The sequence below is a fragment of the Stigmatopora argus genome, chromosome 13 (assembly GCF_051989625.1).
Source record: "Stigmatopora argus isolate UIUO_Sarg chromosome 13, RoL_Sarg_1.0, whole genome shotgun sequence".
Taxonomy (NCBI): domain Eukaryota; kingdom Metazoa; phylum Chordata; class Actinopteri; order Syngnathiformes; family Syngnathidae; genus Stigmatopora; species Stigmatopora argus.
In genome coordinates, this window is record NC_135399.1 from 16,259,644 (window position 1) to 16,285,241 (window position 25,598).

The following is a 25,598-nucleotide window of genomic DNA, read 5'->3' on the forward strand; positions in this document are numbered from 1 at the left end:
GAAAAAAAAAACATCACCTTAGGGGAAATAATTAGTTTTTTTGTTAGTTTGTCAGGTTTTTGTAGACAAACATGCGGCCAGATGGTGACTAATGTTGTGCACTTTTTCCAACTGGATGACGGAGGCGCTTCAAAATGTGAACGGAAGCAGCCATTTTTGCGCCGCGTTGTGATTGGACAACGGAGGTGTGCGTTTGTGTGTGTACTTGTCGAGCCACGATTGGCTGCTGTGGACATCTGACGCCTTTAACGTTTCAGTCTTGCGTGCCGTCCGTCCACTTGGGCTTGAAAAGCGGGAGCGTTGAGGCTCTTCTGGAGGAGCTTTCCAAGGTCAAAAGCTCTAGAAGAGAAAGTTAGAAAATCTGCGAGCGCTCCAAAATACTCATGTTCCGATCCGACACTATTTCTCGTGTTTTTTTAGGATGCTGCCGTCAATCAAACCACAAAGCAAAGTATGACCAATCTCTTAATTGGAATGTACATAACTCTGGAGCGATAAAGTGGCATTGACGTTGCCAAAGTGAGCGAAGCCGATGGGTGGTCTTACAGTTGGCGAGCTGAAGCCTGGTGGGCTCATTCTGTTGACTCTGAGGGCTTCTCGTCTTGGTTTTGACGTAGGTCAGCCTCTTTGGTTCCAATCCACCTGGGGGGAAAAGACGTACCGACAGCAGAAAAGACTTGTTTAGAAAATGGACGGAGGGTGAGGGACAACAAGGACTTAAGGGTCTCTCTCCCGTGTTACTGTATTTTGTTCTAGTGACCTCCAGTTTTTTTTACCTAGGTCTACAATGTCTTCTGTGTCTGTCTTGCTACTGCAAACAAGGAAATTACCCAAATACGGGATGAAACCAAGTTCTAATCTAATCTAATCTAAATTCACCCTTCCACCTTGTTTAGTTGCATTTCTGTTCTCTGGATTATGCAACCGTTTTTTCAAATAAGGCCAGGAACTCCTCAGTATAAATAAATAACATTTGTTGATTCACGTGGTATTTTTAAGGAAGTCACAGAAACGTTTTGAAAGGGGCAGTTAGCCCCACCCAAAAAGTTTTATGCACTAATGCTCGTCAGAAAAATGGTACTGACATTGTTCGTGGAGTAAGAATTGTACAGAAGAATATGCTCAACGGCAGGAAGGAAGTGACATCATAGCGCCAGTAATTACCTGCTACCAGGGCACGCCATGGAATCCTTTTGTCTGTCCCACCATTGGTTAATCTAGTCATACATTCCACCCGTTTTCCAAGCCGCTTATCCTCACCAGGGTCACGTGGGTGCTGGAGCCTATCCCAGCTGACGGGCTAGACCAGGGGTAGGGAACCTATGGCTCGGGAGCCACATATGGCTCTTTTGATGGGTGCATATGGCTCTACGCTAACCTGTGAGGTAAACTATGGAAACTGCTGGTGAGAAAGTGCAGGAATAGGAGCGTTACGTTGGTATCATAGCATTGACACTACTTCCACTATCATATTTTTTTTCATTACACTCTTCTGTATGGATATTCTCATTGATACTCGTTGATTAGCAACAACATAACAATGTTGTCAAAAGAATTCAGTGATTTTTTGTACTTTAAAAGTGGTGAAGTGACTAAAAAAGGCACACATTTTCATGTATGTTGACTTTTAAATTCGGAGCATGGCTCGCAAGGATTAATTTAAAAAAAAATATGAATTGTTTATGGCTCTTTCCATCAAAAAGGTTCCCGACCCCTGGGCTAGACTCTGAATCGGTTGCTAGCCAATCGCAGCAGGAATTTTGTGCCATTTATTCCGATTGTGTTCCGAGTGTTGAAAGATAAGACTCTATCAAATGCTAAAGGTGTTAGCCTCCGCCTGCAATTTCCTTTTGGTTTCCTTAACTTTACCTTGCGGGGGTCTCTGGGTTCCGTGGCGGGTATCACACACACGGGCGGACGTCACAACGGGCGGAGGCGGGGGGAAGGCCACGGGAGGGAAAGGCACTGACTGGACGTGGGCGCCCTCGAACAGGGGGCCGGGCAACCCGGCGCGGTCGTCCCGGAAACCCGAGGGGATCCTCCACCGGGGTAACGGGGGCGCCTCGTCGCCGGGGGGGTCCGGGACGATCCGGGCCGGAGGCGGCTCGGCCTCGGGGGCGGACGAGGGGGGCTTGGGGAGGAGGTGCAGGATGGAGGAGAAGAAGGAGCAGGATTCGGGGAGGGGGATGGTCCCGATTCCGCTGTCCAACGTTCGCATCTGGCAGCCGGACCCTGGGGCACAAGGAGAGCCATTGACGGAGGGGTTTGTTTGGGGGGGGGCGGGATTACCGGGTTTTGCCAACGACACCGGGTCAACGTGGTTGAAGAGGCACTGAAGATGGTTTGGGAGCACTTTCGTCTCGTTAGATGTTAATCGACTTACAGGCGGTAGAAGAAAATTAACAAACACTGCATTTGCATTTTATACAACTACAATTTTGCACACGAGCAAAAAAAAGACAGATCCACTTTTGGAACAACTTTAAAGCATCAAATTATGGATCATGAAATCATTTTAAGAAAAAAAAAATTTTTTTTAAACGATAACAATAGAATAACTGTCATAGTCAATATGACATTTTGTTTGAGTTTTTGAATAATAACTATTTCATGGTCAGTCCTAAAACGCTAACAGAATGAACAATTTCATCAACAACCTTAGTTTAAAGTTTTCGTGAATTCATGATTGATCCGGTTTATCATAAATGAATGGAAAAAAAATCCAATTCGAAAAATCTAAACTAATTGGGTGATTTTCAAGCGACATTGAAAGTATTCAAAAAGACGCCCACGTTAGTCAAATAACCCATTTTACAAAAACTTAATTCAATGCAGCCCAAATGACATCAATTAAAAAAAAAAAAAAATTGAACATAATCTACACGAATCACCACTTTAAAAACCAAATAAAGCCAATTGCTTTCCCAGCCCATTCAAGTGTTCAAATCTATCAATTTCTATGAAATATAGTATTGCTTTACTTCCAGACAACTTTCCCTTTTCCAACAAAGAAAAAGAGGAAAAACAACCAATTCCAGTGAGCCCACTTGAACCAGTTTTGACGTTGAACAACCAGCATGCGACCACCACACTGACAATGAAATGCACCATGGGATGGCATTCAAATACGCAACACGTGTGCGTATTTTATTTGCAAGACATTCTCCTGACTGCATCGTGCTTTAGCATTTTTGCCATTAAACACATCTTCCCGTTTTCGTACTATAAATTCGGCTGTGAACACAAAAATGTGGCGCGTTGGCATGAAATGTCGACCAGTTCCACCGCACATAAAAAATTCCCACCCCCCCTAAAATAAGATTTTTTTAAAAGGCGCACTCGGCGATGGCGTCAAATGTGTCGCAATCCTCCACAAAAAAAAAAAAATGACACGCACACCCAAAATAAGCAGAGAAACAATCAGTGGCGATCTAATTAAGAGAATTAGATCCAAAATGAGGTCAAGCCCTGACATAAGATGACGGCAAAGCTGGCATCGGCGGCGTGAAGACGCAATGGAGTGACACCGAGGTGACACCGCCGAGGTGACCTTTACCTTCACAAGGCAGAATGTCCAGATTGCTCCAAAGTGGCTCCTGTCACGATGACGGTACATCTTTTAAAGTTCACATTACTACCTCGAGGGTGAGTTATGAAGGGGTGACGCGCGGGGGTGCCGCGTTGCCGTCCAGCTCGATTAAAAACATCCAGAGTCAAATTGGAATCAATCTATTATTCATTCCAATTACAGTGGCCATCTCATTTCCTCCTTGCCTACAAAGTCCATTTGAATTTTTTTTAGCCAACGCTAGACCAAGCCGACGGTTATTGTGCGTATATTTGGGGTGCTGGAGCCAATCCCGGAGCCGGTGTGTGCCCCGAACTGGTTGACGGCCAATCCCATATTCTGGTTTTAAACAGCCGGCCACTTTAATTTTGGTAAAACGCATTCATCATTTTAAAAAATGATGATGGATTCTACAGAAATTGTGTTGTAAAATGGCTTTTCATGCCTGGTTTAAAAAAACATAAGTAAAATAGTTCCTCTTGTCTATATATTTCCTATAAATTGGCTACTTTAAACTTTGTTTTTAAACTGTTTTTTACGATGTACACAGTCCTTAATAAACGTAGATTGTAGAATAGCATACGCAAACAAAACTTAGCACTCAACAGATAGTAGATGTTAGTACTTTTTTTGACAGGCAGTCGAGCTATACGTGCAAAAAAATTAAAACAAGGAGGCTTACCGATAACTGCATCCTGGAGAGTGGTTTTGATGAGAGCTCCATTTTCCCCGTCAAATCTCTGGTTCATCGTCTGCATCATCGGGAAACCATCCAAACGAGTCAGTTTTACCGGGATAACGTGGGAATGAAGGCGTACGACCCGACACGTGGTGGCGTTGGCCTTACCTGCGCACCCCCGACGACATCGCGGAGTCCCTGCGTTTCGTGAAGTGATATCCCCGGGCAAGGCATGGCGATGAACGCTCGCACCGCATCGTGGGACTCTCTTCTTCCCGCGGGGCTAAAACGAAAAACAGCCGTTCATCGCCAACAATTCGTCCGGCCAGCGTCGCGTGGAGATCGCAGAAAGGGTCCTACCACTCTTTTCCGTCGCTTTTCCTCCGATCTCTCTTCTTCTCCGACTTGGTCTGCTTCCCCCCCAGCAGCGAGGTGATCTTCTGATCCCTCTTTTCGTCTTTGACCTTCGCCGGTTCGGGTTTCTTGGCGCCGGGCGTCGGCAGCTTCCCCTTGCGGAAGCCGAACCAGTTGGCCAAGGTGGACCCGGATTTGGGCTTGACTTCGGCGCTCCTCTCCTGTTCCTGAGACTTGTGCAAATTCTCCTCGATGCCGAGCATCACCTTCTCCTCGATGGTGGTTATGGTACTCTGCCTCTCCGGTTCTTCGCAGACGGGTTCCCCGAAAGCGCTGCAGAACTGCTGCTCGATCTGCAGACGTCTGGCTTGTTCTCGTTGGAGTTTGAGACTCTGGAGTCTTTCGCTGGAGGAGCCCAGACACGGGGGACACGCCAGGCCTTCTTCGATGAGGAAGTTGTTCAGCAGGGAACGGTTGGTTGGGCAGTGGTAGCTACTGGAGCAACTCATGCTACCCGGGAGAACATCCCCGAGGGAGTTCAAGGAGCTCCCCGAGTGGGTTTTGATCTGAGTGCGCACTTTGCCGGACCGGTTGAAGCTGGGTCGGTCCGCGTAGCGAGCTCCGAAGCTCTGGCTCCGAGCCTTGGCCCCGTTCATGCCCATGACCGGCTTCAGCGGGGGTCTGGTGGACACGGAGACGGAGCGCTTGAAAAGCCAGCCTTCCTCGTCGAAGCCCCAGTCCAGCACCACGGCGCCGTCCGGGGCGACCGGAGGACCGCAGGGCTCGGAATCCAGAGAATTGCAACGGGTTTCGATCTTCCGCCGGGCTTTGCCGCGGTCGGGCATCATGTGCGGGTCGCAAAGGTACGTCTGGTAGGTTTGGATGCTTTTCACGGCCGGCTTCGGATCGTCTTGGTTCTGGCGATTCAACGCAAGGAACGTACCGCTCTCTGGTCCCGAGATGGCTTCGTGGGATCTGGCATTTGCCGGAAGAGACATTTTGACGGCCCTGGACCCGGAACTCTGACAGTTGTGATAGTACACGTTGGAGTACGTCTGAGGCGGGACTTCAGAAAGTTTCGGCTCGCTGATGCTCTGTTGAGATCTTTGCAAAACGTTTGGTTTGGGCAACAGAGACGGCGCAACCATAACGCCGTGGTACGCCACGGCCGATTCCGAATCGTGCGCTTCCGTGCTCGAGAGCGGTGCCATCCTAGAAGAATGGGCGTTGAGGACGACTTGATTGTCTGTTGAGAAGTTAGTCTGGAGACCAGACATGGTTTTCCCCACGGTGGCACTCTGAGGGCGACTAACACGCCCGGAATCCGACGAGGTTCTGAGGAGGAGAGAAGTTGTCCGACCTGGCGGAAGCGGTGGCGACGGAGAAACTAGCTCTGAAGAAAACGGCTCGGCGAGTTGTTCCTGTTTGTTGTCCACCTCCTCGTGATTGGACAGAATCTTGGCGGACTGCGGCTGCGCCGTCAGATTCTTTGAGCCTTCATCGACCGCAGTAGGTTTCGCCGCCGTTGCGCTTTTGACAGGCGAGGCGAGAGGCGAGCGCTGTTGCAGTCGTTCAAGAGACTTGCAAGTGGACGCCGAGTCCTCCTCTTTCTCCGCATCGTGACCCGGGCCGTGTAGTTTACCGTGATTGGGCCTTTTGTTGGGACTGCCGGATTTGTGGCCCCAGAAGAGGTTTTGGTGGAGAGGCGAGTGGATGTGTTTGTGCTGTTCCGGCCCGGCGTCGGCGCTCTTGCTGCGCAGGATGAACGCTTTCCTGGCCGAGTCGCAGAGCTGCGGTTTGGGTTTGAGGTTCCGGGAGGTCCCGGCGTCGCCGTGGTGAGAAACCTCTGCCGACGAGCTCCGTTGCCTGGCTTCGCTCACGCAGCTCAAAGCCCTGGTGGCCGAATGGCCAACGGCGGGATTGGCATCCCTGGCTCGAGATTCCAAGTCCATGCGGTCCAGTCTGGATTTACGGTCACTGGATCGTTCCGGGTTGTTGTTATTGTCGCTCAACACGTCGCCGGAGTTCTCCGTTTGGACTTGCGGGTGTTCCTCCAAGCCGTCATTTTCAAGCTGCGCCGGCGGGTCCGCCGGGAACGTCAAGTTTTTCGCAACGGCGCTAGCTAAAGGTTCTTTCGGACTATCGGTGCGGACCGACGTGCTGTCGCTTGATTCCTGACTTTGAGACATCCGAGAATCGTTGCTGCTCTCGTCAGAATCCACCGTGGCGATTCCTCCGTTGACGTTTTTGTTTGCCTTGTCCGTCGCTCCCGCCAGATTATTTTTCCCGCCCAGGGAGTAGATGCCCTCATTGGAGGTCATGCAGTCCTGCCAATGCGGTACCGATCGAGGAGATGCTTTTTCTCTGGAGACCCCTGTCTGAAGACGCTTCAGCCCTTTGAGAATGTGGCCCTCCTTCCAGCCAAAGTCCGTGTGTTGACCCGATACGGAACCCGCGCTCATCCTTTTGTCCCGGCTGGCGGGGCACTAGATCGGGACACGACCACCTATTAATCGGAACGCCGACCTAAAATTCCCAGAAGGTTTGAGAAGGGAGACTTACTTGTTTGGACAGGCCTCGGCCCTCGGCCCAAGTATGCGAACCGCTAGAGTATTCGCTACCGGATAAAGACAGGTCACTTCCGCTACTACGTGGGCACGTTAGGCTTAGCAGACTGGGCCAGCGTCCTGTTCCAATAGCCACCTTTCCATTCCTTTGAATTTCCTGTAAAATAAGTCAATATTTTGAGTTTCATTCCATTTTAGAACGAACTGTCAATGACTGAACGTCTGATTGAGGCTTCTTTGTCAACACAATTTCATTCGATTGATGAAACTACAGAACTATTTTGCCATTTTTGGACCGTGTACGAGACTCGGATTGAACCTGAAATGCGCCCCAATCGAAAAGAGTTAGTTAGCATTAAGCTACAAAGCGTCTCATTTTGAAGGAATTTAGTGTCGCAATTTCTCGGATCATCGTTTATGCAAAATGTCTGTTGTGCAACCCGTGGGACTCATAAAGGATGATCTGTTTTGTTTGCGACCTCTCTGGAGACGGGAGCATTTCAAATTCTAGCCTTAGGTGAAGGAAAAACAGCTTTTTCCATGGCTCGGGATGTTGCAATAAATTAAGAATTTAACGTTTGCGCAAGAATATAGATATATTTTGATCTAGCCCCTTGGGCCACTTTGATATTTGGTTGATATATTTTAATGACGAGTCCTATGAAAAAAGGCTCGTGAAGCCACGCATTAAAAAAACAACAACATTTTTGGATTGGATTGGATAACTTTATTTTTCGCGACATTTTAGATCAATTCTAGTTGCAAGACCGAGTACGGGCCAACACAAGATTTCCCAATTTTCCGATTTCTGAATATTCTTCAAAGACAAACCCGTGCTAGAGGTTTTGTGCGCTAGCGCGAGACCAGGAGTTTTGTTTCTAAAGGCTTTGAGCATTGTTGAGGTAATGAATACAGATGGTTTACAAAGGCCAAACCTCTGTCAAGTCTAAAAGTATGACCTTTCAGAAAAGGTTAAAGACCAAAGACAGCATTCCTCGGCCAGATCACCTCACAGCATACTAAATTAGCGGGTTAGACTCCGAGTTATAGTCCTGTGGATGCAAGGCGATCAAAGCTTACTTACACATTTGTTCCCATTTTGTACTTCCTGTCTGGATGTATCAACAATGCAGAATCGGAACAAAACGGAGAAAAATCAGCTAAAAAAGGCTCCACTTTGCTTGGAAAGGCTGTTTCTTTCTACCACTTATACTACTTATTTATTATGTTGACCACTTATTTATCTCTTACTATTTATTGATCATTTATTTACCATGACTATATATTGATTATCTACGTGTTGGTTTGTTGTTGAGTCCATAGACAACAACAACTTGGCGCTGAACGTCTCCAAAACCATGGAACTTATCCTGGACTTCAGCCGGACTTGGACTACTTATTTATTAATTTATTTATTATTTATTGGTGTTTGTTGTTCTTATTTGTGCACCAGGTGGTGAAAGCTTTAAATCTTGTTATACTTATATAATGACAATAAAAGCGTTCAATTCAATTCAATTCAATTCAATTCTCCTACCTGGGGTGCAGGACTGGAAGACTTTCGGACTCTTTGTTGGAACAAGACGTTAAGGATACGGTTCTGCTGCTCCAGGTCGAAGACCCGCGTCCGCAGCTTGACGCATTCTTCTTTCAAGTCCTGTCGAATTCACAAAATGTCGAAAAGATACGTACCATGTATAGCGTAAGTGCAGTTTCTCTGTTGAAATGACATCAAGCCTTACCTTTTGAGTGAGAAGAGCCTGAACGACTTGATTGGCCACCTAGATCGGGGAGATGACGGACATTTAAGGCAGCGTTGGAAAAAAAAAATCTCAAAACCTCCATCTTACCTCATCCAGGCAGCGCTCGTATTGCTTCCTCTGGTTGTCGTTTTCCAAGGACAAAGCCGAGTTCTCGGCCTGGAAGAGTCACGGATGACAAAAAACAACGTGTTACGTACGATCAAAGTCAATATGGCGTCATTCTTAATACTTAAGAGCTAAAAAAAATGTTTTGAAAGACTTGGAGGGTTCTTTTGGGCCTGGTTGGCACACAAAGGTCACGTCGGCTCGAAGCTCGGCAATCAACACGCGGAAAAGGTCAAACGTGTCCAAGTTTGGAGTCGCAAGTGTTGTGCGTTTACTTGAAAGACTTCACCGCGTCGACTGCTGCGTCCCATTCTCTTGTTAATTGGCATTTTAGGCCATGTTAAATTTAATGAGGGAAGGGAACCAGGCTGTTCAAGACAGCTGCTGATGTGAGCCTGAACATCTCCTCAGTCTTAATGAAGTGACTGGAAAGAGTGGAGAGAAAAAAAAAAAGCACCCCACCGCTTACCTCGAGCGCTCTCAGTCGTAGGAGCAGCGAATTGCTGTTGTTTTCCTCTGGACTGCCGCCAGCCTCCAGAGATTCCGATGTCGTCGTTGTCTCCGTTTCCGGAGGAGCCGGACCCTCCAGACTGTCCTGCTGCTTCCACATTTCCTCCAAAAGTTTATCCTGGAGAGACACGAGAACAACACAAGTACACGTGGAGGTTTTCCAAGTGCCAATTTGATCCCACAACATGACTGGGATGTAAAGTTGGATGTCTTTTGTACCTTGTACGCTTTCATCAGGTCCAGTGGGTCCACCTTTGGGCCTTCCAATGAATCCTGGTTCTGCAGTAGGGTTCGCACAGTCTCCTCCATCCTGCATTTGGTCAAAAATTGGTCAAAAGTATGGCCGGGTGATTTTGTTAGCCACCTACACCAGGGGTGTCGGACTCATTTTTGTCGTGGACCACGTTGTAGAATTAGGTTTTCATTACAAGGGCCGTTAAGTCTGCCACAATTGATTGGTTAATGAACGGACGGCTTTTCTGATCGTCGGTAAATCCCTTATATATACCAAATTGTGTCTGTAAATCTTCATTTTGAGGGTCTTAGTAGTAAAAAAAATCTCCCATGTAAAGGTAAATATTTGAATTTTGGGTTAAGGTTAGCATGAAACAAAGTCGACATATACATCATTCATTTTCCAGGAACCACAGGATGATGTGGCCGACCCGGTTTGGCCCCCGGACCGCCAATTTGACACCTGTGGCCTACACTATTCCTTTCTGGCAGCTGACGTGGTCTGATAATTGGGTTCAGGCAATCCTAACGGAGGACTGATAAACACATTGATGGGAAAGAAGGGATGATTCACGTAGGGAGAACAACTTCACACATCACTGCACGCTTTGACTGAGTGTAAAATTATGATGATTGGATTAGCTCAGTCCTTGACATGACCGCCAGATATACGCTGCCATTTAAAAATATTGCAACGGGGTGGCCTCACCTATTTTATTTTTTTGGCTGCAAACCTTGGGGTGTCAAACTTTCCATTGACTCGCCAAGTCGTGATTCGATAGATTTTGATTTACTGCCCCACGAATACTTGAACCATTACCGTGTTCTCCCAAACAATGGAGCTAGGTTGAAAGTATTCAGACTTAAACCCTATAGAGCAGCAATGTTTGCATAGCTGTCAACCTCAGCCAATTGCTCCCCTTATTCATGATTGCAATCCCTCTTATTAAGCGATTTAAAAAAAAACGTACAAATGCAACACGGCACATATTTACTCACATAGGGCGCACTTAAAAGCCTAAAATTTTCTCTAAAGTGCCCAATCAGTATGCGCTAATTTCAAGATTCTGTAGATGTCGCTGTATGACCCTGACGGCTTGACTGTGTGGGTACATTGCTTGCTAACACGCTATATTTATATAGTGAAAAGGCGGATGGGTGAAAGGGGAATGCGGGTGCGCATATGAGAATGAAAATGACAATATTAGCAGTGGACGATGACGTTTTTGTCTGCTACTGGTGACCGAGACGATCCGGATCGAAGCCGAATAAAATGAGATCGGTTTTACAAAAAAAACGTACTTAAAAAAATCTGTGTAAACGGCGTACACAATTTGAATTGATCAAAAAAGGTATAAAATGTGTGAAAAACATTGACAGGTCTGCGTTTGTATACCATTCCTCATCACAAAAGACCACAAACAACCAAATCGGCTTCTGATCATCTCGATTCCGAAAACAATTTCTTTATCAACATTTCCAAGCCTTTGATATTTTGTTTTGCAAGCCTTTATCGCTCTCTGTTCATAATAAAAATACATATGTGGCGCTGCAGCATCCTCCAGAGCATCAGCATCACCATTTCCAGAGTCCCCAGGGACAAACATGTTTTCAGACACAACAAGACTAATGAGAAGATCCACATATAATATAAGAAAGCCCCAAAAATTGAAAGGAATAATTAGGAAACCGCTTTTTTCTCGCCAAAGTCCCCAAGTCGTTGGAGATTTTTGTAACTCCGGCCATTTGTCGGCGTGCGACTGAAATAATTTCTTGGAATATTATTGGGCGGATCACCTCGAAGCTCATCACACACCTGGCTGAGCAGATGCGGAAATCATCAGAGTTCATCTGAATGACCCGTCCGTGAAAACCGAGAGCTGGCCTCCGGGTTTATTAGTTTATTATTCCTCTTCATCACGCGGACGGGAAATCGATAGCGCAGTCAAAGTCAAGTTTATATTGCATTACGGTATTGCGATGCCAATGGAGCATATGAATTATACATTTGGATTTGTGGTGGGCTTTCTCATTAGGATTTTGTTGAGGGCTGATTATCTTTACAAAGACACGTGTAGTGCCATTTTCAAAAGAGCTTCACTAATGACATTTGTCATTTAAGATGATCTTAATTATGACAATGCCATTCCAGAATACTTTGTCTTAAATCTGTATTCTGAAAAGACACCTAATGAGGTCTGTGATTGATTTTCATCTTCAAATAGATGGCAGAATAAGTTGCTGTATTTTTTAGAAACAAATTTACATTTAAAGAGTGAAAAATAATTCAAGTTAGAAGCAGCTGCAAACCTTGTTTTTGCACATTTCTTCAACTTGACATCAAATTGGACACCTTACACAAAAGGTTTGTTTTCCTCCTTTATCACGTTTCATTTGGGCAAAATTACTTGTATGAATTAATTTAAAAAATCAGGTTTCATTGGGGCCAACTTGTACGAAATAATTAAAAAAAATAAATAAATAAATTTGCTCCAAACATCTGCAGTTCAATCTAAAATGGCCGACTTACAGCTCAATACAGAAGAAACATTAATGAGAGAAACTGTTACTCACGGCTGACTTGTTTTTTTTAAACTTCAGTGCCTAAAATTAGCTTAAAAAAAGGCTGCATTTCTAACAAAAATAGCTGACTTGCTATTCAACTTCGCCCTCTGCTAGATAGACCTGTCCACCATATTTTGCATCAGTCCCTCAAACAATGACTTGATTTGTTTCACTTTAAAAGGCTGGATTTGTACTTGTATATCAAAGAAAATTCACCTGGAGAAGTTCTTTGTCAGTGTGACCATCTGCCGGGCCCTCCACCACAAAGTCGGCCTTCTACCACACGCAGATGTTGCTGCCGATCCGCCGGGCGCTGAGTTCTATCGAGGATCCGGATTGCTATCGGTAGCTGCGGGGTACAGAAAAAAAAGGGGAAAAAAACATTGTCTTGTTGTTTCGCTACACGGCGCGCATTTTAATTGCACTGAGAATTGCAGATAAAGTCAAGTGCATCTGTTTTCCTCTCTCTTTATGCCTCAAAAGTTCCATTTGTTTATTTATTTTTCCCTTTCAAATAGAACCAGCACTATGCCCCCCATTAGTCAGTGCGAATGGCGTATATATACTACTAAAATTTAAAACAAAATTTGAAATAAGTTTAGTGTAAGGTTAGATTAAACTTCTTTTTGAGTGTCTGCATCGTAATCCAAGTTCATTTAAATTTGTTTATGTTATGTTACGAGCGCGTTGCCATGCAAAAGGTCTCCCCCCTCTCTCTCCCCTCCGCAAAATCCATCTAATTTTAGTATACTATTAAACACATTTTAGTACTATTAACTATGGGTTGAAAAAGCCCATTTGAACAGAGTCCAGGCCTTGAACTTGGAAAATAATTTCTAAAATAAACTTCCTCCAATAGCGGAAAAAAGCGGAATCAGGTGGTTGTGTCTATCGTAGCGTGCATTATAATGACACGGATAGGCCATCGGAAAAGTGCGTTAAAATGATAATACTCGCAACCCTCTGATAAAATCGGGGTCAACTGCCATGACACTTTTGCTTGAGGCCATTCGTGATCTTTGTAGCGCTTCTACACGCTGATGCGCTCAAACTAAACACACAAAAGACGTACTCTTGCCACTAAAGGAAGGGTAAAAAAAATCACTATACTTGGAATAGAAAGGAGCACATTGAGGGCTTTCCTAGAAAGAGTGAAAAAGACAATAATAGTGCATAGAAAAACTAGAAATATCTTGTGCTGAGTGGCACAGCCATCTAGTGGTAGCAGGAAGAAAGTCACATAAGGAAATGAATATTTTCTAATAAATCTTATTTAAATGAAGTTCTCATAAGTGCGTTAAGTATATTTGACTTGAGAAAAAAATTGAGAATAGGCAGGCAAACTATTACAGTGCATTCAATTAATATTCGGTGCATTTTTTTGCAAGTATTGGAAATTCCGAACCATAAATCAATCTACATTTGTTAATGAGTGATAAAGCAGTGTCAAAGTCACATTGAACGTGTTTATATAACATTTACAACCAGAAATAATAATAAATCACAGCCCAATACAAAAGCTCAGTAAGAATAAGTGTATCCCTTTTTGTGGTAACATTTTAAAAATGGCTTTTCTATACTTTCCACTTCAAAACAGGATAATTTAAGACAGCATATGTGAATGTAAAAACACTTTGTTGCCAGATGAATAAAAGGTAAATTGAAAATAATTGTTAAACTTCCTTATTTTTTCATAATATTGGAATGACATACAGCATTTATGAATGCAATATAGTAGTCATAAATATGCAAAGATGAGCTTCAAACAAAAAATGTCCACGAGATGGAGTTGTGCACTCATTTCTTCTAGCTGCTAATCTTGCATCATCCCAATTTCTAAAAAGCCTCACATTAAAATTGAAACGAGAACGAGAGATGGATGAGATGAACATCACGATTCGGTGAGCGACCGGTCGTGAAAGACATGTGAACTCATTTGCCTGTTAAACAATAACAATGCAAAAATGGCTGAATGTTGATCATTTTAAACTTCCGAATGGCATCGAATAGCAAAAAAAAAAGAAACATAGAAACAATACACATTGAGGAACATATACGTGTAAAGATTAAAACCTAAGGATACTTCCTGTGTGTGGCTCCAGTTTTTTTTACCTAGGTCTACAATGTCTTGTGTGTCTATCTTGTTAAAAACACAAGATAAAATCAATAAGGCAAAAGTAGGACGGATGGGAAAAAAACCTAGGAGTGCTCAAATTTGGCATCCTGTGTCAGACTCTGGAAGAAATGATGGTAATCATCCAAAAAGTACTTTTCGACTAAAACACGGTGCTCCAAATATAAGGAGCAAAATGTCTATGCTCAAACAAGCCAAGCCACTGTGAAACATGACAGAGAAACTCACTGGCTGCTCTTCGTCTGGGAAACTTTCTCATTGTCCCGGGCCACAAAAGAACCTCGGCCCGTCGCGGGCGGCGTACTATGAGAGCCCGTCGTTGGCCGTCGCCGGGGGGACAAACGCCGACGTTTGTCCCGCTTCACCATCGGCGGACAAACAAAAGCTAGCCAACGCGTGCCGAGGAATGGACTCCCGTGTAAATGGCGTGATTATACGTCTTCCTTTGGGCCGGGAGGGGAGGCCAATTGATGTAATCAAAGCAGCAATTGAGCCTCCGGCGTGGCCAGAATTAGGACGAGGCCTCCCGAGGACGCACGCCACCGCTCTTTTCACGATGAACAAGCAAATGATAATCTCGTAGGAGTCTTGGTAGATTTACAATTGGAAACAAGTGAGGTTTTCACCCATTTTTGTCTTTTTACCCCCATTGAGGCTTTGATAATTTTACCAAAAGTACAAATCAAATCAAATTTTAAGGAGCAGAGCTATCACAAATTTAAAGATGAGATCTATCTGTCTTTCAGAAGTCCTTAGCAAACTTTTCTTTTTCAAAATAACGGAATAGCCACATTCAAAATCAGCTTCTCAAAATGGAAACATTGATTTTTTTTCATTTTATTGGTTATTTGAGCAAGTTTCGTCATGGCTCTCCTTGCAAAAATACTTAGGAATGCCAATCTCCAAGTGAATGTTTCTAAGGTGAGAGTTCATTCAAAAATCATTTTGAAATGCTGACAAAGAAATTTGGAATATGATCTCATCATACCTGATTTTGGTTTACGTTCAAATAATATCACCCATTTAATGTGTACTACATGTTCCATAATTCGTCTACCTTACTTATACTCGTGAGGGGCGCCACAGTCGAGCTAAAATATCTTATACATTCTTTTTTAAATGGACTTTCTGAGTTTAGAATGATTCATTGGGATAGAAATAGTAGCTGGACATTTTCAGCTTTATTTTTTCACTCGCATACTTTGATTCTGTGCCGGTATTTTTATCCGTTTTTGATGTTGCAAAGGTTGTTACCCCGCCGAGACGACGTTACCATTCTGTCGCTCTCGCATTCTAATCTGGTCCCGCGATGTCTTTTCTAAAAATAATAAAAACATTCTCCTCCAAGTAGACGAGTTCAATCTTGGAGCAAGAGCTATTTATTGCTTTTATTAAAAAAAAACTCAATTTGATCCTTTTCCATTCGGGTGGGAACAATCGGAATTATTTTGGACACGGGATTCGCTGTTTAATGTTAACTTTGGAAAAAAACTCAAAGTGGCTTTTATTTTGAAAGTTGTGATGGCCAAAAATTCAAGCAAAATTGCAATTGCAAAAAGCCTTGTGAGCATTAAAAGAATATTAAATGAATGCTGTTGATATTTGCCGCCCCTTGGCGAACTTGAGCTGTGTCATTTGGATTTTGGCTTTGAACTAGATGCGTCAATTGGGGGTCCTCAAAAGGGTTTTTGCAGAATGTTTTGTGACAGCTCAGACCTTCAATTCATAGTGGATTCCTCCACGAGATGATCTTAAAGTCGCCAGCGAGCAATTTTGCTAACTGTTTCTAGTCCGCTCAAAGAAATATGAATTGAGTTCCTTCCCCAAGAACTGTGAACCCAATGCACTAACCACTGTTCCGCCAGGCCACTCTCAACCAATCATATTTCAGCACATTTCCAACTAGCTCCATCCAATTTGATCCACTTCAGCTCACAAAAACTTTAAATAAAGTCCCCCATTTAACATCTCGGTTGTCTTCTTAACTTCACGTACATTTGTTCCGAATAAGCACTTTTAATCGAGCGTCAATGAAATGATGCCAGTAATTCCTACCATGCCGAATTATGTACAGTAATCCCTCACCATTTCACGGTTCAACTTTCACGGCTTCACTACACCGCAGATTTTTATTTTTATTTTTTAAAGTTCATAAAATTGTATTTTTTGCTACTAGGACTCAGCACTGAAGAAGAAAAAAAATTATCATTTATTTTTGTGACCCTATTATAGCAGTTTTTCGATTACCGCGGCCATATCTAGTCCACATGAACCGCGATATTCCAGGGATTACTGTATTAAAGCTAAACCTTTTCCTCTTCATTTTTCTCCATTGAAATTCACATAAAGGCATTTTACGTTCCATATAGAATAAACCAGTGAGCCATTTTCTTTATGCCTTTATAGCCTTCTCCATACTTTCATCATGGCATCCATCCAGGGTGGGACCCTCTCACCTCTGGGCTAATGTTGACCCCCTTTTTTTTTTAATGGCGCAGTCTTATCGACTCCATTAGACGGTTGGACGGCGAACAATGGCCGTTTCCCTTCTCCGAGATCGAGAACGAGCGCCTCTTTTGTCCAGGCTTCATCGACGCGGGGGTCAACGCGATCATACTTTACGCTTAACATTCTTCGCAAAACATAAAGAGGCAGAGCGGTTTGGCTGGTAGTGGGTTCTTTAAGCGGTTACCGTGACAACCGGGCTCCAGAGTGCCCAAATTCAATTTGGTGACGGTACAGCGGGCACGGCGACAGAAGAAAAAAAAATGGAGCATATTTAAGGGTGTTAGCGGAGGGCTAATATGGCATGGCTTGGGTTAACTCTTTAGTACGAGAATGTGTCAACTTTTTATTGGCCGGCGGCAAATTTCATGTTAGGGTACTTTCGGGTCACTTTTGGTCAATTTTGGATCATTTCCAATTGATTTTGAGACTTTGCGGGATGCTTTTTGTTGAATTTGGGACATTTTATGAAATCCTTAACTCAATACATCACATGTGTCAAAGTGGCGGCCCGGGGGTCAAATCTGGCCCGCCGCATCATTTTGTGTGGCCCGGGAAAGTAAATCATGAGTGCCGACTTTCTGTTTTAGGATTAAATTAAAACGAAGAGTATAGATGTATATTAAATTTCCTGATTTTCCCCTTTTAAATCAATAATTGTAATTTTTTAATCATTTTTTTCTGTGTTTTTAGTTCAAAAATCATTTTGTAAAATATAAAAATATATTTAAAAAAAGTTAAAATAAACATTGTTTTAGATCTATAAAAAACTGAATATTCAGGGCTTTTAATCCATTTATTAAAAAAATATCTAAATATATCTCAAATGGTCCGGCCCACGTGAAATCAAGTTGACATTAAAGCGGCCCACGAACCAACCCGAGTCTGACACCCTTGCACTACATATTGAAATACACACACAAAAAAAGTCAACTACCTTAAAGTATGTATATAAAAAAGTACTTTTTTAAAACACTAGCACAAATATGTCTTTTTACCTTTAGCGAACTGGTCTCGGCTCATATTTTTGAAGTGCAGCTCGACTTGCGACGCTATTGTTTCATTCCTTCCACGAGCAGAAACAATCCCAGAGGCACCGGCGGTGGCTAAATTATTGACGTGGGTCTTAGCTTAGCCTAGTTTCGCGACGACTTTAGGGGAAGGAAGCACGGTGACTTGTTACCGTGCGTGACACTTCTCCTGCCTTGTGCATTATACATGGCGACGGTCTGTGTAACACACTTTTGCCGAGGTTAACTCTTTACGCTTATATGTATATGTATATGTTTATGTTTATGTATATGTATATGCATATGCACTATATGCATATGCACTATATGCATATGCACTATATGCATATGCACTATATGCATATGCATATGTATATGTGTATGCATATGTACTATATGCATATGTATATGTATATGCATATGTATATGTATATGCATATGCACTATATGCATATGCATATGTATATGTATATGCATATGCATATCCATATGTACTATATGCATATGCATATGTATGTGTATGTATGTGTGTATATATATATTTATATATATATATACACACATACATACACATACATATAAATATATACACACATACATATATACATACATATATATGGAGTGAAGATATGAAGTCATATGAAAGAGCATCAAGAAAAACATGCAATTATACAACGATACAAAATATACCAAGTCTTCAGGGCGTCATGTTATTTGAAAAAAAAATGGTTACAAAATTCGAGTGTTACGAGGAATAATATCCATACAAGATATTGTCATAATATCTCATTTTAAAAGCACAATCGATGTATTTTGCATTGCCAAAGGCAAAAACAGGGTCACTTTGGACCTGAACGCAATGACGAGAGATACTCCCATGTTTTCTCTGACCACAATATGATTAAAAAAAGAGCATTTTCATCAATTTTTTGGACAAAATCCATCTCTCTAACCCAAACCCCAAACAGCCCACATTTTCCCTGCTAGGATTTTAGGAAATATGAATTTCTCTGTCATTTTTCTTGCCCTCCCCCCTAACGTAAACAACTTTTCCCCTACCTACACGAGAGTGATGACGAAGCTGGAGTCGGCCACCCGGAAGTACTACGACACACGATGCTGTGCGACCTCATCAAATCATGAACCGTGATTAAGCCCAGCTTTTTTTTTTAAAATCGGTCCAGAAGCGAAGATCAAGGAACGTCTTTCTTTTCCACATCAAATCCCGACAACCCGACGCTCTCGCAATCCTTACCTCGCCAGGGACGGACGGACGGGTGTCAGATTCCGAGATCGCCGGCGACCGGTCCCATCTCCCCAATCTGGGTCGGCGCCGGTTCCATCCCGGCATCCAGCGTCTGGGAATATCCACTGCCTTATTACACACACACACACGTCAAAAATTAAAAAAAGGGAAAGAGAGAGGATGTTGAAGGGAGGAGAGACGTGACAAGGACTCGACAGTTTTTCCTCTGGCTTCTCTTCGTCTTCCTCTTCCTCTTCCCCCTCCTTCCCCTTCCTTTCCCTCCTCGCCGTCGCCTGGCTGCCTAATTCGCCGCTTTATCGCTCTATTTGTGTCTTTCTGCGATGCTCACCCGCGTTTCCACCTCACTGCTCTCTCTCTCGCTCTCATTCTCTCTCTCTCTCGCTCTCTCTCGCTTTCTCAGCTGCCCAGAGGATGCTGAACATGTGTCGGGGTGGGGGGATGGGGGCGCGCACTTCGTAGGTGACATAGGTGGACTACTTTTTGGGGTTTTGTTTTGTGTTTTTGAGGGGGGGGGATTTTTTATTTGGCCAATCCCCCCCTTTCTCTGAGCCGCTTTTGCGATTTTGCAATCTTAAGGATTGGAAGAAAAGCCTTGCGGCGAAAAGAAATGATAGTGAAAATGATGGGAGATTTACACTGAAATTGTATAAGTGGGCGTGGATTACTCGTTTCTTTTTCCATTATATAAATATATTCTCTTTTCACGCTAATTCACTTTGCATTTTTTTAAAGGCTAAACGCAGCAAGTCAAATTGCTGCATCTATATTTTTAGTATTGAAAAATCCTGCAAATACTACGGAAAAATGCACGAAAAATTATACATTCTATGACCATATCTTTGTAATGAAAAAAGTATGTTGATGACAAATGCCCCAAAAATTAATTATACTATGATATTTTTTATGATTTCATTTTTCTCTCCATATCTTTGAAATGAAAAAAGTATGTTGATGATAAATGCCCCAAAAAATTATACATTCTATGCTGATTATATTTTTTTATGATTTCGTTTTTTCTCCATATCTTTGAAATGAAAAAAGTATGTTGATGACAAATGCCCAAAAAAATTATACATTCTATGATTATATTTTTATGATTTCATTTTTGCTTCCATATCTTTGAAATGAAAAAAGTATGTTGATGACAAATGCCCCAAAAATTATTTATACTATGATATTTTTTATGATTTCATTTTTCTCTCCATATCTTTGAAATGAAAAAAAGTATGTTGCTGACAAATGCCCCCCAAAATTATACATTCTATGCTGATTATATTTTTTATGATTTAGTTTTTTCTCCATATCTTCAAAATGAAAAAAGTATGTTGATGACAAATGCCCAAAAAAATTATAAATTCTATGATCATATTTTTTATGATTTCATTTTTGTCTCCACATCTTTGAAATGAAAAAAGTAAGTATGTTAATGACTAATATTCTTCTAAAAACCATTTGCTTTGCTGTTTGCTGTGATCATTTGCATTAAATAAAACAAGATTCCAGAAATGCTACCCCAGCAACAAACGAACCGTTTTCCCCCTTTTTGGGACGCCGTTTCCTCGAATCTCGCCACGCCGCGCGTGTCTCCACGCCACATCGCGGCGGCGGAGGAGAGAAGATGAAGTGGAAAGAAGCAATTATGAGGAAAAAATGGACAAACATCGCAGTGGGCGGGGGGCCGCTAGCTTTACAGAGAGCAGCACCGTGTATTTATAGAAAGAAGCCTTGGCGGCGGAGGACGACGTGAGCAAATAAGCTTCTCTATTTCCTCCACGCCATCACACGTGTTCCAAATGACGTGTTAAAGAACGCGCGCAAAAATCAACACGCGCCTAAATGTCCCCTTTTGGATGGATGGAGCATCATCCCTCCCAAAATGCGCTTAGTCAAGGTGGTCCTGAGCTAAATGACAAGTGGGCTGGCCTATTAAGAGGGAAATTAATATTGAGGGGATTTGAAAGATGCATTGATATGAAAGCGTACACGCGTGGCACTACCAGAAAACCTCCGGGCTTATGCTTTGACCTAGATTACGTGGTGATGCTCGCCAGCATGACAGCCGCTGAGCATTCCTGCAGTATGCGAGGGGTGCACGAGCAGGGGGTAAAAAGCCATTGGTGTGGAGGTGCGGAAAAAAAAATGGAGGGGAAAGAAAAAAAAGATGGGGGATTGTGTGTTAAGACGCGGAGAGAAAAGCTGAGAGGCTGCCATGCTTGTGTGACTAAAGCTGGGCTTGGATGGCGTACAAAGACTTACCGGGAGGAGGGGGGGCCTGAGCTGGAGGATGAAAACCGCCTCAAAAAGGGAACGGGGTGACTGGGAGGGGGTCTTCTTATGTAACTTGAAAACCTGCAACAGAGGGAAACGAGTCAATCTTGGTGAAATCAAAGACAATATGTGCAATGAAAGCACAACGATGAGGGCTCTCTAGTTGACTCGAGGGCCGACCTCATCCAAAATATGACAAAAGAAATATGGACGCCGAGTTGACTCGCGGGCAAATTGAAGAACTGAAACGCCGGCTTTGTTTTTGCTGGAATTCATGACAACGGGATGCAATTGATCAATTGAAGGCTATTAGGATGGTGCTGAGGTTTGTTTGCTCGCACGCTGGGAGGCTACGCAATGAAATGAGACGGTTGCTGGAAATATATACAGTATTGATGGCGCTCCATCTATTAAATATGACGTGAAAATTGCACAGGCTCGCTCGTGAAATATTTAAATCAAATCCATTTTGGTCACGCCATTCTAGGGATTTCCACACCGGGCTCTCGGTCAAAATATCGTGAGCATGTAACTACGGGAAGCATTCATTTTTCAAGGGTCGCAGGGGTGCTGGAGCCTATCCCAGCTAAATACGGGCGGCAGGCGGAGGGGGGGCACCCTGAATCGGTGGCCGGCCAATCGCAGGGCACAAGGAGACAGAGAACAACCAATCACGGCTAGTGTTAGGCAATTTGAAGTGTTCAATCAGCTAGTTTAGCATGTGTGTTTTTGGGGATTACCCAGAGAAAACCCACGCAAGAACGTGCAAACTCCCCACAGGGAGGACCGACCCGGGATCGAACCCACGACCCCGGAACCACTCGGTTGTCGGGCCACCCTGCGTGAAGTAGTTTTGCTAAAAACAAATTCAACCACATTGAAAGTGTGAAAATGGAGATTTAATTTCACATGCGCACCCTTTGCTGCTCTTTCCAAAATGGGCCAATCTCTCGAGCCAGGGCCCACTCGGCCAAGCCTCGACACTCGTTGGGGGTGAAGCCCACCAGGGCGGTGCCCATGGTGGCCACCCCGTGGCCCCCCGCCAACTCGGCGACCCTGGCCGCGATAAGGGAAGCCGGGATGTGGCAGTACGGCTGACCCCCGACGTTGAAGGACGGCCAGGGCGCCGTGGCGTCGCTATGCTCGGGCGGATCCCCCGGCACGCTCTCCACATTGCAGGCGATCTCCACGGCGCCCTCGTGAGGCAAGGCCAGGACCTGGACCCCCGGAAGACCTCCCGGCGCGGACTCTCGGATGGCGGCGGCGATGCGGCGTCCCACGGCGATGTCTTGGGTGTCGATGGTGACGTTGCAATTCATGACGTAAGGACCGGCCCCGACACCTACGATCAGAAAAATCAATCAATACGTTGGATTCTCATTCATTCGTTCATTTTCTGAACCGCCCGTCCTCACAAGGGTCGCGGGGGGTGCTGGAGCCTATCCCAGCTAACTACATGCACCAGGCAAGTGGAGACCCTGAATTGCTGGTAAGCCAATTGTAGCTCATTTGAACACTTTTTTCCCCAAAATTGTTACAATATGCACTGTTAAAGAAATTATTTTAACAAGGCTTGTCAGGGAAAAAGGCGGAACATTCCAAAGCCTTAGGAAAGTTTGAAAAACTGAGCTTGAAGATAAAAATCATCACATTGTTAAATGTGTGGTGTGTCAAGGGACGTCTATTGATGAGGATGGGTCAAAATTTGAGTTTTCAGAAGCAGGCTTTTTTATAATTAAGGAAGTTTGTGTCATATTAATAGCGGAATCTCATGAAAAATTAAAGCCACGTGCTTGCTTACAGCATAGTTGTTGTGAAAATAGTGTATTAAAGTAAACTAAATGAACACTAGCTAACGTCACAAAAAGGTATGACCTGAACTGAATGCTTTTATAATGACAATAAAAGCATTAAATTTAATTCAATTCACTCCAATTAGAACGCAAGGGCTGCTTTTTCGACATACTTACGAAAAGAAGGATCTATACACCGATTACGAATAGTAAATGAGGAGGAGTAAAATAGATACAGGAGCTAAATAGAGAAAATTATTATTATATTATTGGACTCGCCAGTGAGGCCAAAACGTTTTTGCGGCGCCGGACCGACGCAGGAAGCGATGCTTTGTAAATCCGCCATCTTTTTGAACCAGCCCATCTCCTTCCTCCTCTGCGCCAGCCCACGCTGAAGTGGGGTGTCGGCCCACCCGAAGAGGAAGACGCTGGTGCCTGGGACTCGTTGGGTGAGACCCAGGGCGATAGCTGAAGAAAAAGTCCAAATCAGACTTACTCAACATAAGAGAGAGCTAACAGACTAATTTTATCTCACCACGCGATTCTCGAGCGCAGTCTTCAATCCCCACGTCCTCGCCTAGAGGGTAGATGGGTACCAGATCCACAGCGCCCATTCGTGGGTGGAGCCCCGAGTGGGTCCGCATGTCAATCAGCTCACAGGCTTTCTCGCACGCGGACAACACGGCCTCCCCTGGAAAAGGAAAAAAAAATAGTGTTGGGTTTATTCTGGGATGTTAGTATATGTTCATTAAGCATTTTAATAGGTAATGAAGCTATAAATGAATTTGTGCTTTATGTTGGGACAAAGTAAGCACGAGGACACTTTCCCCCACAGCTGCTTTTGAGGCCAGTTAATTGTTTTCAGGACTATTGACTGAAAAGAGCACCTTGTTCCAGGCCGCAATGAAGATCTACAAGGACTCATGAATTGCTTTGACTTGGACGCCGGCAGATGGCGATAATCACATTATTGTTGACCTTATAAAGAAAGTATTATGCTTATTCTGCAAATTCTTACACAGTTGTTTTGGTTTCGATCTAATGTGAGATTGTTGTGGCAGTTGTTTTTTGACCTATTCGGTTAGCTTATGCTATTGTTTTGAATCAGATTACATTAACTGTTTTGAGTATGGCGCAACTAAATGGAGAGAAGAGTATGCCGCTCTTCAGAATCCTCTTGAACGAAGGCAAGTTGGGAGTGATTCTCCTTGCAAGTTGTAACCAGTGTATGTTTAAAGATGTCTTCCTGTTTGATTAAATTGTATTAATAATGAATCCATCAAATAGTTTTTCCTCGCTTGATCACGTTCCACGAAAGTGGAGTACGACTTACGGATGGATTCGATGCTGGCCACGATGGTGATGACGGAACGGTTGTAGTCGCGGTCATTAAAGATGTTCAACACCGTCGTTCCATTTCTTGGAGTACCTGCTTAGTAAGAAAGTTACAAAAGATATTTGAGAATGGTTGCTCAGAAATGGCAGTTTTAAGGCACTTATGGTATTCTGGACTTGCCTTGGCAGTCATATAAGGCCGCCTTGGCCACGCTTTCCACCAGATCCTTCCTACGAGCCTCAGACACGTTAAGAAGACACGTCACCAGGCGTCTTCCCAACAAAGTCGCCGTCATTTTTCTGCAGGATTGATAGTAATAAGTTCATAAAAATCACAGTATAAAATATGTTCCATGCATTGCAGTAATAGGAAAATGTAACATGAATCATTGGCTTTTCCAAGACAGTTAAGTAGTTTCTCTCCAAATCAATACTATATGGTCATCAATATTCTCTTATTTTCAGAAAACTGCAGACGTGGATTTAATAAAATATTAAAGGTGGAAATGTATGAAATATTTAATGTACGGACTACCTTTTTCTTCAATGCTTGCCATACGTGTAGGAAAACACAACTTTATACAAAGTATGTTTATTTAGTTGGTTCACGATCTGACTTGAGCGTTTTGCAGAACAAATATGTTCTTTGCCGGTGTCTATAAGGTCAATTATTTTACTCATCGGCATTGTTTGCAAACAATCAAACTTGGAAATGTTTGGCACGAGCTGGTGAGCGATGAGCAGCTCATTAAAAGCCATTTCGCAAGCTGGATAAAGACACTTCCGGTTCCGTACTTAAATACATTCCGTAAGGAAACCACACGGCGTTTTTTTAGAAACAGAAATAACAATGCAAAAATAAGGTTACCTTGGTGAGGTGGCAACTTGGATTACAATTCAAATTAATGCCTGAACGTTTGACAATAACTCACAGATTATCA

General features: G+C 43.5%; 4 protein-coding genes across 5 annotated transcripts; all 4 read right to left on the minus strand.

Annotated features, from left to right (window-relative positions):
• Window positions 1-191: 191 nt before the first annotated feature.
• Window positions 192-4,327, minus strand: LOC144087162 (uncharacterized). 2 transcript variants are annotated; one of them, XM_077617518.1, is made up of 5 exons: window positions 4,251-4,324; window positions 3,557-3,596; window positions 1,870-2,232; window positions 547-642; window positions 192-339 (listed from the first exon to the last, which is right to left on the minus strand). In XM_077617518.1, coding segments are annotated over exons 1-5 (543 nt in total). In that variant the 5' UTR covers window positions 4,293-4,324; the 3' UTR covers window positions 192-337. The 2 variants fall into 2 exon arrangements, with proteins under 2 accessions (XP_077473644.1, XP_077473645.1); XM_077617519.1 differs by lacking the exon at window positions 3,557-3,596 and having other exon boundaries at window positions 4,251-4,327.
• Window positions 4,328-4,355: 28 nt separating this feature from the next.
• Window positions 4,356-6,922, minus strand: LOC144087264 (uncharacterized). The gene is made up of 2 exons (XM_077617674.1): window positions 4,608-6,922; window positions 4,356-4,530 (listed from the first exon to the last, which is right to left on the minus strand). Exons 1-2 carry the CDS (start codon window positions 6,920-6,922, stop codon window positions 4,356-4,358), a joined length of 2,490 nt encoding a protein of 829 aa, XP_077473800.1.
• A 1,765-nt stretch (window positions 6,923-8,687) lies between these two features.
• On the minus strand, window positions 8,688-19,510 carry LOC144087265 (nck-associated protein 5-like). Its single transcript, XM_077617675.1, has 7 exons — window positions 19,250-19,510; window positions 12,562-12,694; window positions 9,766-9,856; window positions 9,506-9,664; window positions 9,019-9,087; window positions 8,911-8,949; window positions 8,688-8,825 (listed from the first exon to the last, which is right to left on the minus strand). Exons 2-7 carry the CDS (start codon window positions 12,588-12,590, stop codon window positions 8,688-8,690), a joined length of 525 nt encoding a protein of 174 aa, XP_077473801.1. The 5' UTR covers window positions 12,591-12,694; window positions 19,250-19,510.
• Window positions 19,511-22,406: 2,896 nt separating this feature from the next.
• ftcdnl1 (formiminotransferase cyclodeaminase N-terminal like 1) lies at window positions 22,407-25,404 on the minus strand. Its single transcript, XM_077617833.1, has 6 exons — window positions 25,193-25,404; window positions 24,839-24,964; window positions 24,656-24,751; window positions 23,858-24,013; window positions 23,602-23,790; window positions 22,407-22,871 (listed from the first exon to the last, which is right to left on the minus strand). The coding sequence occupies exons 1-6, from the start codon at window positions 25,212-25,214 to the stop codon at window positions 22,435-22,437; spliced, it is 1,026 nt and encodes a 341-aa protein (XP_077473959.1). The 5' UTR covers window positions 25,215-25,404; the 3' UTR covers window positions 22,407-22,434.
• Window positions 25,405-25,598: the final 194 nt, after the last annotated feature.

Excerpts from the sequence above, each read along its gene's own strand:
- LOC144087264 (XM_077617674.1), bottom strand. The coding sequence starts at position 6,922 with ATGACCTCCAATGAGGGCATCTACTCCCTGGGCGGGAAAAATAATCTG. Across the intron at positions 4,531-4,607 it reads AAAAGCGACGGAAAAGAGTG|CCCCGCGGGAAGAAGAGAGT; the intron begins GTAGGACCCTTT and ends TTTTCGTTTTAG.
- LOC144087265 (XM_077617675.1), bottom strand. The coding sequence starts at position 12,590 with ATGGTCACACTGACAAAGAACTTCTCCAG. Across the intron at positions 8,950-9,018 it reads ACGAGCGCTGCCTGGATGAG|GTGGCCAATCAAGTCGTTCA; the intron begins GTAAGATGGAGG and ends TCCCCGATCTAG. Across the intron at positions 8,826-8,910 it reads AGGCTCTTCTCACTCAAAAG|GACTTGAAAGAAGAATGCGT; the intron begins GTAAGGCTTGAT and ends TGAATTCGACAG.
- LOC144087162 (XM_077617518.1), bottom strand. The coding sequence starts at position 4,292 with ATGGAGCTCTCATCAAAACCACTCTCCAGGATGCAGTTATCG. Across the intron at positions 3,597-4,250 it reads TCTCCAGGATGCAGTTATCG|GAGCCACTTTGGAGCAATCT; the intron begins GTAAGCCTCCTT and ends TCATCGTGACAG. Across the intron at positions 643-1,869 it reads AACCCAGAGACCCCCGCAAG|GTGGATTGGAACCAAAGAGG; the intron begins GTAAAGTTAAGG and ends TTTTCCCCCCAG.
- ftcdnl1 (XM_077617833.1), bottom strand. The coding sequence starts at position 25,214 with ATGGCAAGCATTGAAGAAAAAG. Across the intron at positions 24,965-25,192 it reads GGCAAGCATTGAAGAAAAAG|CCTGCAGAAAAATGACGGCG; the intron begins GTAGTCCGTACA and ends ATTACTATCAAT. Across the intron at positions 24,014-24,655 it reads GGCCAGCATCGAATCCATCC|GGGAGGCCGTGTTGTCCGCG; the intron begins GTAAGTCGTACT and ends TTCCTTTTCCAG.